This window comes from Miniopterus natalensis, chromosome 11, assembly GCF_054644295.1.
Source record: "Miniopterus natalensis isolate mMinNat1 chromosome 11, mMinNat1.hap1, whole genome shotgun sequence".
Classification (NCBI taxonomy): domain Eukaryota; kingdom Metazoa; phylum Chordata; class Mammalia; order Chiroptera; family Miniopteridae; genus Miniopterus; species Miniopterus natalensis.
This window is the reverse complement of record NC_142091.1, coordinates 12113719-12129666: the sequence shown is the minus strand read 5'-3', so window position 1 is coordinate 12129666 and position 15948 is coordinate 12113719. Positions and strand designations below refer to the sequence as shown.

At 42.8% G+C, this 15948-nt stretch overlaps 2 protein-coding genes across 2 annotated transcripts in view; both read left to right on the top strand.

The window, feature by feature from the left end:
• BCO2 (beta-carotene oxygenase 2) overlaps positions 1-5939 on the top strand; it is a 34290-nt gene extending 28351 nt beyond the window's left edge. Inside the window, exons 9-12 of the mRNA XM_087821540.1 lie at positions 3101-3238; positions 3812-3988; positions 4516-4626; positions 5681-5939. Of these exons, the coding sequence (XP_087677666.1) occupies positions 3101-3238; positions 3812-3988; positions 4516-4626; positions 5681-5794 (540 nt within the window). The 3' untranslated portion in view covers positions 5795-5939. The remainder of the gene's footprint in view (positions 1-3100; positions 3239-3811; positions 3989-4515; positions 4627-5680) is intronic.
• Positions 5940-9507: 3568 nt separating this feature from the next.
• PTS (6-pyruvoyltetrahydropterin synthase) lies at positions 9508-15648 on the top strand. Its single transcript, XM_087821539.1, has 6 exons — positions 9508-9631; positions 10515-10594; positions 12157-12179; positions 12548-12604; positions 15081-15151; positions 15341-15648. Exons 1-6 carry the CDS (start codon positions 9549-9551, stop codon positions 15462-15464), a joined length of 438 nt encoding a protein of 145 aa, XP_087677665.1. The 5' UTR covers positions 9508-9548; the 3' UTR covers positions 15465-15648.
• The last annotated feature ends 300 nt before the right edge of the window (positions 15649-15948 follow it).

Here is a 15948-nt window from a genome sequence, read left to right as displayed (position 1 = left end):
TTTTTTACAGCTGCGTAGTATTCTATTGTGTAGATGTGCCACAGCTTTTGTCTGTCTGTCTGTCTGTTTTAATCCTCACCCGAGGATATTTTTTCCATTGCTTTTCATAGAGTGACAGGGCGGGGGGGGGGGGGCAGAGAGAGAAAGAGAGAGGGAGAGAGAAAGAAACATTGATGTGAGAGAGACACATTGATTGGTTGTGTCTCTCACGTGCCCCAGCCAGAGCTGGGGGTCCAGCCTACAACCGAGGTACGTGCCCTTGGCCAGAATCGAACCCAGGACCCTTCAGTCCCTGGACTGATGCTCTAACCACTGAGCAAAAACAGCTAGGGCTGCCACAGCTTTTTTATCCACTCATCTACTGACGGGCACTTGGCTGCTTCCAGATCTTGGCTATTGTAAACTGTGCTGCTATGAACATAGGGCTGCATATGTTCTTTCTGATTGGTGTTTGTGGATTCTTAGGATATATAAGAATCAGCTCCATTTGATACACATTTCCTTTTGTTTGAGGAACCTCCATACTGTTTTCCATAGAGGCTGCACCAGTCTGCATTCCCACCAGCAGTGCACCAGGGCTCCCCTTTCTCCACACCCTCGCCAGCACTTGTTTATTGGTTTGTTGATGGAGTCATTCTGGCAGGTGTGAAGTGATACCTCATTGTGGTTTTAATTTGCATCTCTCTGATGCTTATTGATGTTGAGCATTTTCTCATGTATCTCTTGGCCATCTCTATGTCCTCTTTGGCGAAGTGTCTATTCAGGTCCTTTGCCCATTTTTTAATTGGATTGTTTGTCTTCCTTTTGTTGAGTGTATGAGTTCTTTATATATTTTGGAAATTAACTGCTTATCCAATGTATCATTGGCAAATATGTTCTTCCATACAGTGGGCTCCCTTTTCGTTTTGTGGATGGTTTCTTTTGCTGTGCAGAAGCTTTTTAGTTTGAGAATCTCATTCCTCATAAAGGAGGAATAATGGAGTTATACATACACACTCTGCATTTTATTGTCTATCTGTTGGTGGGTACTTGGATTTCTTTGGCTGCTGTGAGTAATGCTGTTAAGGACACTGGTATGCAAGTATCTATTTGGGCCCCTGCTTTCAATTCTCTTTGCTATATACCTAGAATTGCTGGCTCATATGACAATTCTATGTTTAACTTTTGAGGAACTGTGAAACTGTTTTCCACAGCAGCTGCACAATTTTACATTCCCATCAGAAAGGCACAAGGGTTCCAGTTTCTTCATGTTCTCACCAACACTGTTATTTTCTGTTTTTCTTTAAAAAATTTTCTTATAACAGCCATCCTAATGAGCATGAAGCGCTGTCTCATTGTGGCTTTGATACGCATTTCCTCAATGACTAATGATGTTGAGTATCTTGTCATGTACTTATTGTCCATTTGTGTATCTTTGATGAAAGATATTTCTTTCAGTCCTTCGCCCATTTTGTAATCAGTTGTTTTTCTGTATTCTTACAACTGCATGTGGATCTGCAGTGATCTCAGAATAAAAAAGTTTAGTAAAAAAATTGCTTGATTTTTCTCAGCCTTTCAGCTGCCTTTTCCTAAAAGCAGCTTATGTCCTCAGGGGGAAAAGTGCCCCGGATATCTAGCTTATCTCCTCCCAAATCTCCACCCGTTTTTCCTTACTGCCTTTTTAGCTCACCAGTGCCTTCAAACAGCTGTTTTAAACATTTTGTCCAGCTTTTCTCAATGGGACAGTTGATCCACATGACCTAAGTTACCATTATTGGATGTCTTTTTGTTCAGCTATGGTTTTACAAAAGAAAAAAAATTTAAATAAACTTAAGAGTAATTTTAAAAAGCCAACTCTTTGTGCAGCTTAAAAACTCAGTAGAAACATTTCTGCATGGGATGGAAATAACATGGGTTAGGAAAAGGGGGGAATGGCAGTTTGTTCTCCATCTTACAAGATTTTAAGGGAGAAAAGTGTACTTAAAGCATTCTTTTAAAAATGTATGTTTTTCTTTATCTCAGAGAGAGGAAGGGAGAGGGGGAGAGAGACAGAAACATCAATGATGAGAGAGAGTCACTGATCGGCTGCCTACTGGGGATCGAGCCCGCAGCCTGCAGGTGCCCTGACTGGAACCGAACTGTGACCTCCTGGTTCACAGACTGACTCTCAGCCCCTGAGCCACGCTGGCGGCGCTAAAGCATTCTTATTGTTGGAAGGGTCTATTACTCAAACATCATCAATACAGCAGAGAGGCTGTGTTGGGGGATCCCTAGGACCATTCCCTTGATAATTCACTAGGAGGACTCACAGGTTCCAGAAAAACGGGCGAAAGGAAAAGGTGCAGGGGGTGGAGTGTGGAGGAAGCTGAGTCCTTGGAAGCATGCACCTGGCTGTCCAGGGTTTTTGTGGGGATCTGCACATGGACATACAGTCCCTACATGGGTAACCTCAGTTCCTGAAGCTCCAGACCCCATAGAGAAAGCAGGGGCTCATTATAAATCACATCATCAGCATAAACTATCTGGATAAATGAGTACAGTGTGACTCAAGGCCTCAGGCAGGCAAAATACTTTTATCAGACAGAATGATCCAAGAAAGAGCTCAGTTTCCAGACACGGGCTAGCATGAAAACAGGTCTTTCTTGAGAATGTGCAAGGTTTGAGCAACCCAGGCCTACCTAAGTTAACCCTTTTCTTTGTAGAGGTCTATCCTGACCAAACCCAAAGAAGGAAGAAGCCCTTATTACTGGGTAGTTCCTTACCCTGAAGTATGTTTCTTTATGGCACTTATCACCATCAGACCATGGGCTATATAATCATTTGTTTTTTTGACACTAATTAAATAACACATATTTTATTATTTATTATCATGCTTTCTACACTAGACTGTAAGTTGCATGAGGCCAGAGGTTTTTTGTTCACTGCTGTATTCCCAGTGTCTAAAACAGTACCTGTAGTAGGTACTCAACAGGTATTCGTTGTATAAATGAACGAATGAAAACCATCATTTATGCAGTTACTTAGGATTGCCAATAATGTTGCCTGGATTGAAATTATTGGGGCATGCAATTATTCTCTGAATGACAATTTCCTCATCTGTTCATTTCTCTCTCCTGCACAGGTCTATAATTCAGCAGCCACATCTTTCCCTCGAAGGTTTGTTTTGCCCTTGCATGTCAGTTTGGATGCCCCCGAGGGAGAGAACCTCAGCCCCCTGTCCTATTCTTCGGCCAGTGCTACAAAGCAGGCTGATGGCAAGGTAGGCTACGAACAGATATTAGACCAAGACTTTGAATTTTAGTGGTTTTTTACTCATTGCCCGTTCTCACAACGTCTGGTGCGCGGTGTGCAGTAGGTGTCATCACGTTCAGCTGAGCAGGGGCAGGCCCTGTTATGCTGCTTGCGCAAGAACCGCAGAATTCTGGTTGGGAGTGAGCACTGTGCTTACCGACGCCTTTCGTGTTTTGAGACAGATACATGCAACTTTCTAATGGTTGTAAAATGTTTAGAAATTTGAGATTGGTATCACCCATCCCTGTCTTTTAGATAATCTGTGCTCATCACAAGCATATCAAGGCATAGCTGTTGATGTCTTAGCTTCAGTAAAATAAAAAGTGCACTGGTATTACCTCCTGTAAGCTGAGTCACAAGACCTGATCATCTTTTATGCATTTATACCCATGATGGAAGGAGGACCAGTATAAAAAATTCCATAGGGCCTCTGTTTCCAAGCCCTGTCAGAAACTCCTGCAGAGTATTAGCCCCCTCGTGGACCTACCTGAAGAAAGTGAGAATTAAGCAACCACTGTAAATCCTTTTGGGAACTTTTCAGATTTGGTGCACTTATGAGAATCTATATCCCGAGAACTTGGAAGGAGGTATTGAATTTCCCCAGATTAACTACGGCCAAGTCAGCGGCAAAAAGTATCGTTTCTTCTACGGCTGTGGCTTTCAGCATTTGGTAGGGGATTCTCTGGTCAAGGTTGATGTGGTAAACAAGACGCTGAAGGTAATGAAAATCCCTTTTCTTCTCTAAGCTCTGAAAAGAACTGGTCTGCCCTCGGAATGAGTCTGTTTTGTTTAAGGTAGCTTCTGAGATTCTTTAATATTTAAGCAGCTCAGCCAGTTAGCTTTATTAAGTGCGAGAAGCATGCGGTTGCTTAGGTAGGTGTGTGTTCTCTTTAGGGAATCTTAGTGAACCACAGCCCAGAAAAAGAATTCTGTGCTTGATTTTGTTTTGAGAGAGATCATAGGGCTAAGACTGTTGGCATACCTGTATTTCAGGTTGGTGGGAAACGATAATTTCACAAGTTGTGTTTGAGATGATGGAACCTGGCAGCTGTGAAAGTTCCCTCTCTCCACCCTATATTTAACTCAATATGCCTGACTTTTTTTTTTTTTTTTTTTACTGTTGGAATATTATATTGACAGCCAAATTTATGCTGGGAGGTAAAAAAAAAAAAAAAAAAAAAAAGCTATTGGAAGCTTCCAGTTCATAACTAGCCTTCTATCAAATACTTTTTTGGGGTCTTACAGGTTTGGAGAGAAGATGGCTTTTATCCTGCAGAACCTGTTTTTGTTCCAGTACCAGGGACCAGTGAAGAAGATGGGGGGGTTATTCTTTCCGTGGTGATCACCCCCAACCAGGTAAATGTGTTTCCCTGTCACCAGTCATAATGAAAAGTGACTCTGAGCCTTTTGAGGGTTTTACTTGATGACGCTGCCAATAGTTTATTTTGATTGTAATGTGGCACCTTCGCTCTTTTCTTCCTTTCCTTACCACTTATGTACTCTTTTATCATAATCCATACTTTTTATTGGTCTAAATTTCCATTTGTAGAACTATAATAATTTATATTTGCATAGGAATGCATTTACAAACTACTTTCATACAGATGATCTTATTTAGTCATCAAAACAACTTTGTGGGATACCATTTACACACATGGAATGTGTAACTTAAGGTCCCAGTCTTCTGACTTCTAGTCTAATATTCACACCACCGTCTGTGCTGCCAGTTTCAACTGAGTGGCCAAACAGTCTTATGTGGTAAGCCCTGACCTGGTGTCTCAATAATATCTAACTTCTCATCTGGGGCAATGCTGTGACAAATAGGTTCCCCTTGAGAACCAGCTTTGATTAATTCATAGTGGCTCCTGGGGTGTAGAATTCTAAGCTTTTTAAAGGGCTTGGTGAGAAATGTGCTCCAATCAGTTCGACAGGGCCGCCATGGGCTTAGGAGGGGTTCGCCCTCATGCCACACACACACCACCCCTGTAATCATACCAGGGCAAGTCTCGGTCTGCCCTGCAATGCTACCTGTGAGCAGCTCTCAAGTAACACAGAACGGAGGCAGGCCTTTCTAATGTGGGAGGAAGAATTCCTGTGTCTCTTAGGAAACCGAAAAGGAACAGGTTAAAAAGATCCTTAAACTCAAGGAGATCCTACGAAGGTGATATAAGCAGTGTGATTTTTGCAGTCTAGGTGTGAACTCCTTGAGCCGTAGTTTCCTTTTCAGTGCAGTTCAGCAATGCAGCGAAGCGAGCACTAGTGAGTGGTGCGTGGGCCACTCTGCCAGGCGCTGGGGTGGGCACGAGGAGGAAGACGTGCCCGCTCCCCTAGAAGTTTCAGCGCAGTGGACAGAGGCATAGTTCTGATAGGAAAAACCCAAGAATTTTCAGTGTTGTCTTTCCTTTTCTAGAATAAAAGCAACTTCCTCCTCATCTTGGATGCCAAGAACTTTGAAGAGCTGGGCCGAGCAGAGGTGCCCGTGCAAATGCCTTATGGGTTTCACGGCACCTTCGTACCCACCTGAGGAAGAACCACGAGGTTTGGGGCCTGGGTTTAAAATGAATGTGCTCTGCACAAGAGAGACCAAAAGGGGCACCTTACCTTCCAAACCATAGAAATTTAACCACATTTCTATTAAAAACAGACTTCAAGAGAGAACGGTGGTTTTCTATTTTCTTAGGGCTCTTCCTTGAAAACATTAAGCAAGTGTTGCTACAACCTTTTGAAGAGAGTTTTAAATTTGTATTTACTGGATACATCTTCCTCTAGGTAACGAGAATGCATGAAAGAAAACCAGAACGGGATAGGTGGTGACAGAGATCCTCACACCTGGCAGAAGAAATACCAGTAGTCATAGGTAGTAGAATATAGATCTGAAAAGCACCTGGTTTGTCCTGTCACAGCCTGCCTGTTACCACTGGTCCCCAGGTGCTCGCAGAGTACAGGAAGCCAGCTGTGTCATGTTCCACAGCTTCTTTTAGACTGGCTGTCCCTGCAGTCCATAGCAGACGCCACTGCAGTTGAACCACCCGTGACCACCTCCCACCCTACCCCCAACTCGGCCTTGGCAGGCTGTTGTTTTGAAGGACATTGCTAAAATCAGGCATGTCTTCTAATCTCCAGGTGTATAGTTCTTCCTCTGAAGAATTAATGAAAAATTGGTAGTTCTTCATTTAGTTGGGCAACAGGTGGCACTAGAGACCATTTAATCTCCACATTTCTAAACCCCACCAGTTTTTACTAATAGCCCAAATCAGCCTAGGTCTGTCACTTAAGCCACACTCTTCCCAACACTCTCAAAATCCCTTGTACTCCTTTCCTTCCGTTATACACCTGCCCTCTGTTGAATTCCAGTCCTGGGCCAGATCCATGCTCTCTCTGCATGTTGCACATCGCTGGAGAAAACCCCCCCAGACATGAATTTCAGAAGCAACTGTGAATTCATTATCAGGCTCACTGAGCAGTCATGCACCAATAGAGTCAGTTTCTTCTCAATTTTCTCCCTCCCTTCCTCCCTCCCTCCCTTCCCTCTCTGTCTCTCCTCTCTCTCTCTCTCTTTCTCTTTCTTTCTTTCTTTCTTTCTTTCTTTCTTTCTTTCTTTCTTTCTTTCTTTCTTTCTTTCTTTCTTTCTTTCTTTCTTTTTCTTTCTTTCTTCTTTCCTTCCTCCTTCCTTCCTTCCTTCCTTCCTTCCTTCCTTCCTTCCTTCCTTCCTTCCTTCCTTCCTTCCTTCTTTTCCTTCCTTCCTTCCTTCCTTCCTTCCTTCCTTCCTTCCTTCCTTCCTTCCTTCCTTCCTTCCTTCCTTCCTTCCTTCCTTCCTTTCTCTTTCTTTCTTTCTTTCTTTCTTTCTTTCTTTCTTTCTTTCTTTCTTTCTTTCTTTCTTTCTTTCTTTCTTTCTTTCTTTCTTTCTTTCTTTCTTTCTTTCTTTCTAATTCTCATCTGAGAATATGCTTATCGATTTTAGAGAGAGGGGAAGGGAGAAGGCGGGGGGAGAGAAACATTGATTGGTTGCCTTCTGCATGTACCCTGACCAGGGATCAAACCTGCAACCTTTCAGTATACTAGACAGTGCTCCAACCAACTAAGCCATACTGCCCAGGGCTCAATTTTCTTGAAGAGTTATTGTCAACATCACAAACCCTACCTCGTTAGTTCCATACCTACAAATGCCACATGGGAGGGTTTACATTGTGACAATAAAATCAAAGTTCTAGGTTTTGTGTTTGAGTTAGTGAGATACAGAACAGTAGTAGCAGGTACACAATAGCGAGAAGACACCAAAACACTACTAGTATATCAGATGTGGAGCCTAGAGACTGAGGTAACCATAAGAACAAAGATCCCCTGATCTTTCACATAAGTCCTCAAAAAGACATAGTACCCCCCCCAGACAAGACATGGAGGTTTGATTTTATCTGGATCTGAAGGGTGAAGGAGACTAGTTGACATCTGGGACATACACAGATCTGATCATGTCTTTCCCCTGTTTATAAACCTTTACTCCATCCTAATACACATGGAGGGAAGTTCAAACATATAAAGCTTAGTAGTACAATCATAAGATTTTTGACCCAAGGATGCCTGAATTCTGCCATGGCCCTGCCATCTATGAGGTTCTGAGAGGACAAAAGGGGATCAATGGCATTTTATAATCAGGTGCATATGCCTGGTAATCCAATGCAGAAAGTTTTGGTAAAACCAAGTGAGCATATATGACTAAGGCTCAAAGCCTAGGCAGGGCCTTTTCTTCTCCCTAACCCCAACTCATCACTGGCCAGTGTCCAGAGACTCAAGGAAAGGGGTATGTGGTCCACAAGTGAGGGGAAAAGGAATTAGGGCCCACCCTAGTGACCTTGTCTTAACTAATTATATCTGTAAAGACCCTATTTTCAAATAAGGTTATATTATGGGGTGTTGGGGGTTAGGACTTCGACACATTAATTTGGGGGGGATATAATTTAACCCATAACTGGGTCACTGAGGGTGAATTCTGTGAGTACCTTTATATAGAATTAGCTTTAATCAAAAAATTTTAGAGCAAGAACTGCAAATTCAATGATATATTTTGCTAAAGCAAATAGATAAAATAATTTCTCAGAAATTACTTCTATTTCTTACCTTTAATTTTGATTCTTCAAACTATTTTTAGAATAAGTGTTTGTGTAACCACTGACTATGAGTATCACTGATGAGGTCAGTGCCTAGGAAATATTGTTTATAAGTGATCTCGGTTAAGTAATTCACTTATCTGGGCCTGTGCTTTCTTATCTGTAAAGTGAGAGGACTGAACTAGATAGTCTTTATATCAAAGAAATCTCTGGAGTTCATAGTTCTTTAAAGTTCTTTCTTTGCAGCACAAAGGGGAGATGAGAAACATTTTTGAAAAAAATGTGTGAAGAATATTTGCTACATAGCATATTAATAATTTAATACAAAACAAATAATATATAGCTGGAGACTTGAGACACGAGAGAAAGTACCATTGGGTCTTATATTTGTGCCACACCCATGATTTTATCTGTGTTTCCCAGTGCCAGGAACAGTGCTAGCCTCTTAGTAAATATTCAATAAATATTTAATGAAAGCGTGAATGGAAGCAAGACATGACATGGTACTGGGAGCTGTAAGTTGTTTAGATATTCCTTGTGAGAAGTGAGGAAACAAGGTCCTTTCACTCCGGAGGTGTCTCCATTCCACACAGAATTGCCTGTGTGTGTGTGTACGCGTGGGTGCATGCATTCACCCTGTGCCAACCCGCAGCGATAGTTTCACAGTCCCAAGGTGGTATCGCCTCCGACAGCCACGTGGTCTTCACTTGCCCTCGAATTCTGCTCCCTTTATGATTAAGTAGACTGGCCCTTGGGTTTATCTGAAGAACCAGCTCCTGGAAGTTTCTATTGCAATCCAGGGCTTTCTAGGAGTGGATGGGAGGGGCGGCTTAAAGAAGGTCCCTCCAGGCCCGAAAATGTGCCCAGACTGACCCTAAGCGCGGGACGCGGCCTCAGGCTGAGCAGACGTAAAACTCGCCATGCAAACCCCACTCACCGACCGCTGCTAAGGACGCCCCGCTGTCCGAATCCTTGCCGTCCCCAGATCCCACGAGCAGGGGACCCCTGCTGCAGCCTCCAGGCCGGCAGGGGGAGCCCAGCCGCAGGGCGTCGCCTGGAGCCCTGTGAGGGCGCAGCGCGCACTGCGCAGCCGCGGCGGAGGCTCTGCCCCCCGCCCCCGCCCCCGCCGCCCGCCTGAAGGGGAGGTGCGGGCGCGTGCGGGACAGCGAGGCGATGAGCGGCGCGGAGCCGGGCCGTCGCCGCTGGGTGCAAGTGTGCCGCGTCGTCTCCTTCAGCGCGAGCCACCGGCTGTACTGGTGGGTGGTGCCCGCAGCGCCAGCGTGGGGGCGACCCGGTGCGGGAGGGGCCGGTGCGCGCCCGGAGGGGCGGGGGGCGCCCGGGGTCCCGCCGGGTGTGGTCCTGGGGCCGCCGGGCTTCCCCGGCGACACCGTTAGGTGACGACTGGAGTGACCCGGCTCCAGAGGAGCGTGTGTGTCGAAGCGTGCTGGGTGACCGAGCCGACTGCGAGGGCGACGGCCCTGGGCGCGGATCCCCGAGGCTTCTCGCTGGCCCCGCGCCCCGAAGCAACCTCTGCCCCTCGGTTCCCCACGTGACCCGAGCGTCGCTGTAACGTCGAAGGGGTTCAGCGCCCCCGGATTGCACGGCGCCCGGCCCCCGGTCCACAGGCCGCGGGTGCTCGCTGCTGCTACGTGCCCGGAGTAATTAGCTCCCGTAACTGACGGAATCAGCATCCGCCGCTCAGCGCCGAGGAGGAAGTGAAGGCGGATGCTCGCTTGCCTCAGGCGGCCCTGAGCCGCTGCGCGGGTGGAATTTGATCCCAGGCCTATGGCACTAAAGAGTTGACTTTGAGGAGAGTTTTGCCGCTCATTAGCGAGCTCCACTCTCTGGGCGTCCACTTCCCCGTCTGTAAAATAAGGGTAGTAGTTTCCACCTAACAAGACCTGCCCGTTCGTTCACCGGACAGGTGTGTGTGGCGGGCGCGTCAGGCCTGCTGCTGGGTAACGGGTGCAGCAGCGATCAGCCCGCACCTGGCACTGCCTTCTGTGCGCGGCGTAGTCTGGTCAGTGTTGTGGAAGGTACAGTGAGAGTCGTGTGCAAAAGGCTAGAACAAATAATAAATGTAGGGAACAGAGAAGGTGTCTGAACTTGTGTCATGTTGACTTTTTTTTTCTTGGTCAGCAAATCTCTGAGTAATGAAGAAAACTTGAAACTGTTTGGGAAATGCAGCAATCCAAATGGTCATGGGCACAATTACAAAGGTGAGAGGAAAACTGATGACATTTTAGCCCTTAAAATAAGAGTGGAAGAATATTTAGCAAATACAGTCTTTTTTTTGTTTGCTTTTTTGTTTATGTTAATCTTCACCCAAAGATATTTTTCCCATTGATTTTTAGAGTAGAAGGGAGGGAGGGGGGAGAGAGAGAGAGAGACAGAGAAAGAGGGAGAGGGAGAGGAGAAACATTAATGTGAGAGAGACACATTGATAGGTTGCATCCTGCACACGCCCGACCTGGGCCAGGATTGAACCTGCAAACCAAGTATGTGCCCTTGACTGGGAATCCAGCCCTCGACCCTTCAATGCTTGGGCCAACGGTCTAACCACTTGGCCACGCCGGCCAGGGTGCAAATACAGTCTTAATGAGTAAAAATCCTTTTGGGCAGAGCAATAATGCTTTGAGCTTTGAGTGAGAAGTTAAATGGAAGTTCAAAATGAAAACAGCTGTTGCCTTGGTTGGATGTGTCTTAACTTTTTTACCTTGCAATTAATTGCCTGCTCTGTTACAGAGAGTCCAAAAACAATGAATGGTTTAAATAATTTTTTCTTTGGTCTTAGTGTACATAATGAGATTCTTTTGGCTCTTGTTTCATTCTAATTATGTGTTGCTGAGGCTAATGTTAAAATTAAATTGTATTCTTTGAATAAATAATGGCTGACAAAAGGGGAATATTGTCTAGGAATATGCTGGATGGTAGGAAAATAAGTTGGGTCTAAAACTGCCAGCGGAGTTCTAATAAAGTAATTTATGCAAGAATAAGAGAGTTGATTCTTTGAAATACAGCTGATGTCTCAAAAAACAGGTACGTAAGCCATCGAGTATGACAGCATATGGTATGGTGGATTAAGACCAGGAAAGGTGTCAGAAGATCAGGATTTCTAGTTTAGTTACTGCCTTTTACTTGATCTATGATACCTTTCATTCTTAGTTTGTTCATTTATCATATATGCCCTAAGTGTTTGTATGGAGCTGAAAAAACTATAAAAGTTCTTAATTTGTAAAGCATTCTGATTATCAGGATTGTTCAAATGCCTCATACAAGCACTTGTTAATTTACAAAGCATTACTATAAACGGTATACATTTATCAGAGTTTTAGGCTTCCCTCTTAACCCCCCAGAAAGAGTTTTAGGTCCAGTAGTAGTTTTGCTTGCTTAGAAAGGTACTGCCCAAAGTTGGACCAGACTGACAGGTAGCTGGACCTCTTTCTGTAAATTTTCTACTTTTACAGGCAGCGATCGGGCAGCATCTCGATCCTACGTCGTGGAGATTCCTAACTAGTGCATCAGCATCATAAGCAGAATTTACTCCCTTCTTGGCTTTGGCTAAGCTCCTCTCCTTAGCTAAAGCTGCTACTAAGCTCCTCTGTCTTGGTTGACTCTTGCTTTGGTAAAAAGATCTTAACTAAGAAAACATGTTTTGGGGGAAGTATAAATATAGCTTTGCGGGGCAGAGATCTAATAATTTATGTTGCTAACCTGTGCTTGGATGTTAATCTGTTGAAAGTCATGTTGGTCTTTTGGTATTTTGTTTTCTTTCCCATAGTTATGGTGACGATACGTGGAGAGGTACGTGCTGAATATATCTGTGTGGTTTGTACAGATTGCTGGGCCCTCTCGCTGCCAATGTGATAATTCTGTGTTGAAAAATTCTATTCAAATCAGGATTGCTTCACTGTTGTCCTTTTGTATGGTGAGCTGCTGCCATTCCAGGCCTTCCCTTTCCCAAAGTGTCATCTTTAATGTGCTATATGTGGTCAGGTAGAAGAGCAGTACAGTGAAAAGGATGCCTAGAGCACTTGGTGTTCCCTGCTGAGACTGATGATGAAGACAAATGTGGGCACAATTTCTGCACATTGTACAGCCTTTAATAATTTACCAGAGGTTTAAATATGAAGAGCATATTATCGTAATATTCACCTCTGTTTATTCTCTAGGTGGATCCTGTTACAGGAATGGTTATGAATTTGACTGACCTCAGAGGGTATATGGAGGTAATGGCATGTTTGGTGCTTATTATGTGCTGTCTTCTAAGTGTAATATTCGATGGCTCACTTTTCACTTTCCCAACCAAGTAGCTCCAGAGGTTCCGTGACGGTGTGAGCGCAGTTGGGTGGGGAGTAGAGGAGTAGTTGGAGGAACTGCTTTCATGTTCTTCTAATGGAAATCAGTTGCAGTTGTATTACAATGATGGAAATAAGTGTAGCATGCTCATCTTGTCTTCCTTGCTGGCATATCTACATTTAATAGATTCTACTGTTCTTTCAAGGTACAGCTTTGTCTTTGAAGCTTTCTTTTTTTCTCTCTGAATTTTCCTTATGCCTTTGATCATAGATTTTAACAGTACCCTGTTTTAGTCACTCTAGCTTTATTATAAAGTCACTGGGGCAGTTCATCATAAGGATAACCCCAAAAAATGTGTTCAACAAAGGACTTACTGATTGTATCATTTTAGAATTCTTGCATTGTAAGAGACCTTAGATAATATCTAAGCCAACTTCTTCATGCCACAGATTGTTTGAGAGATGCTAAACAGTTAACTGACTTGCTTTAGGTCATATGGTTAGTCCTTTACAAAGTTGGGAGTATATTTCCTTGTATCCAGCTTAGTTTTTATTATGCCATCATTTCACCTGTTTTTGTTTAGTTCTCTGCTGCAGGCTGCTCCTTCCTTTTCTAAAATGTGTTTCATGAAAAGGCTGTTATTAATCATTACTACTTCTACATTACTTATGCATATATTCAAGTTTGCCTACTTTGCATCAGTGTTTGAGCTGCGTACTAGGAGTGCAGAGACGAATGAGATGTCGCCCTTGCCCAGAGTGTTCATGTTATTTTTTTCTAGGAGGTAAAGAATAAGTTTTCACAAGGTGAAAAGGTGAAGGGATTGGCTGTTACAAAATAGTCACAGGGCTGTAAAGTACAGCACAGGGAATACAGTCAGTCATATTGTAATAACTATGGATGGGGCCAGGCAGGTACTGGAAATATCAGGGGGATCACTTAGGAAAAGATATTATATGATTATCTAACCATTATGCTGTCCACCTGAAACTAATACAAAATAATATTGAATGTAAAGCGTAAGTGACAAAAGATGCAAAAAAATAAATTAAAAAGAATAAGTTCTCAGTAAGTTGGTTGAGTATCTGAGAATGAGCGAATGAACACACAGCACTGTGCTCAAAGTACTTTCGGAAAGCTGTGAAGACAGAACTCTTGCATTTACTAGGGACATTAAATATGTATACATGGAGTGTTATACAATACAAGACAACACTATGAGAAATATGAGATGTCCCAAGCAAGCAGTATGATTAAATACACCTTTGTACGCCACCTTGGAGGACACCACACACTCCTGTTATGGCATACAGAGTAAAGTTAGAAAGAGCCCTGTTAAAGACCCTTCAATGGGAAAGTTGGGACTTGAACTGGAATTGAAGATAAAACAAATATTTACTTTATTGATATCCATTTCATCTATTTTAAAGGTCGTTGAGTTCAGGACTTACTATTTAAAATTAAAAAAAAAAAAATATCTTTTTATTGATTTTTTTTAGGAAGGGAGAGGGATGGAGAGAGAAATATCGATGAGAGAGAAACATCGTCAGTTGGCTGTCTCCTGCACGCCCCCTACTGGGCATTGAGCACACAACCCAGGCATGTGCCCTGACCTGGAATCTTGGTTCATGGGTCAAAGCTCAACCACTGGGCCATACTGGCCGGGCTAGGACTTGCAAGTTTTATATGATTGTTGTTTTGCTCACAAAATGATTGCTATTTTTATAATTAATGTACCCTTATTGGACCACACCATATGGAAAATTAGATTGTTTCCATTTTGCACAATATAGCTAAAAGTAAAAACTTAGAAACTGCTTAGATTATGTACAGTATAGCTAAAAACTTAGAATAAGGCAATTACAATTCTTACCAGGTTAATAAGCATTAGGAGGCAATAGCATTTATGTTTTATGTTTTTTCTTCTAAGAGCTCAAGATCATTCTTAAATGACTCCTTACAGCAGAAATTTAGAACTATTAATGTAATTTTCAGTTTTAGTCTGCCTTATAAAATGTAGTACTCACTGAACCTTTGTCCTAATGACACTGTGGCATTGTCTTAAAGGTGAGACTGTTATGGAGTAGTGTTCCTGGTAACTTTTTGAACAGAACGTGAGAGTGTTAAACTGAATTCTGAATTACAGTGGCTTGTTATGAGAAAGCTCTAGTGAATTTTCTACTTTTTGGCTTTTTAACATCTTTGCTTTCAGTAAGGAGGATAACCAGTCATGGAAAGCCGACTTTATTTCATAATTTAAACTTTCTGAAATTGCTTTGTAAGACACAGGTGAAATATGTAAAAGTACTGAGTTAGTGGATGAATGAAAGTTTTCGAGGCGAAGGTGGAACACTTTGGAATCTGAGTCATAGACGGAATTGATTTTTCCCTTTGCTTTGTCTGTAGGAGGCCATCATGAAGCCCCTGGATCATAAGAACCTGGACCTAGATGTGCCTTACTTTGCAGATGTCGTGAGGTGGGTGTGACTCTTACCTAACAGAGAGTAAGAAAGGAGAATTGATTTCAACATTATATCTGATTGCTGTGTGATTTCTGAAGTTTTAGTTTAATCGCACCTTTTAAAAATAGAATTTCTATTCTCTGTAAATATTAAACGTGAAATTTTATTAATTTGTCTTTTGATCTTTTTTCTTTTCTTCTCCAGCACGTCAGAAAATGTAGCTGTATACATCTGGGACAACCTCCAGAGACTTCTTCCTGTGGGACTTCTTTATAAAGTAAAAGTGTATGAAACTGACAACAATATTGTAGTCTATAAAGGAGAATAGCCCTTAGGGGTCAATACTATAGAAAGATTTAATTTCTGTCCATATTTGGAAAATACTTTTATCCCCTTGGACTATTAAGAAGTCATCACGTAATCATTGCATCTCCACGTTGTGTTCGGGAGTGACTGATTTATTGAAATCATTGTAAGACTTATATTAAATTCAAATAAATTTTGAAACCAAATTTGTAATGTATCCTGCGTATCATTTAGAAGGTCTGTTTTGTGTAGATTAACAATCACTTCAGCCCAGCCGGTGTGGTTCAGCAGTTGAGGATCGACCTCTGATCCAGGAGATCAAGGTTCAATTCCTGGTCAGGGCACATGCCCAGATTATGGGCTTGGCTGCCAATCAGTGACTCTCTCATCATTGATGTTTCTATCCCTCTCCCTTCCTCTCTCTGAAATCAATAAAGACATATTAAAAAAAAAAAAAGACTTCATTTCAGCAAAATGTTTTGGTGTAGAACTGGTGTAGAAGCAAA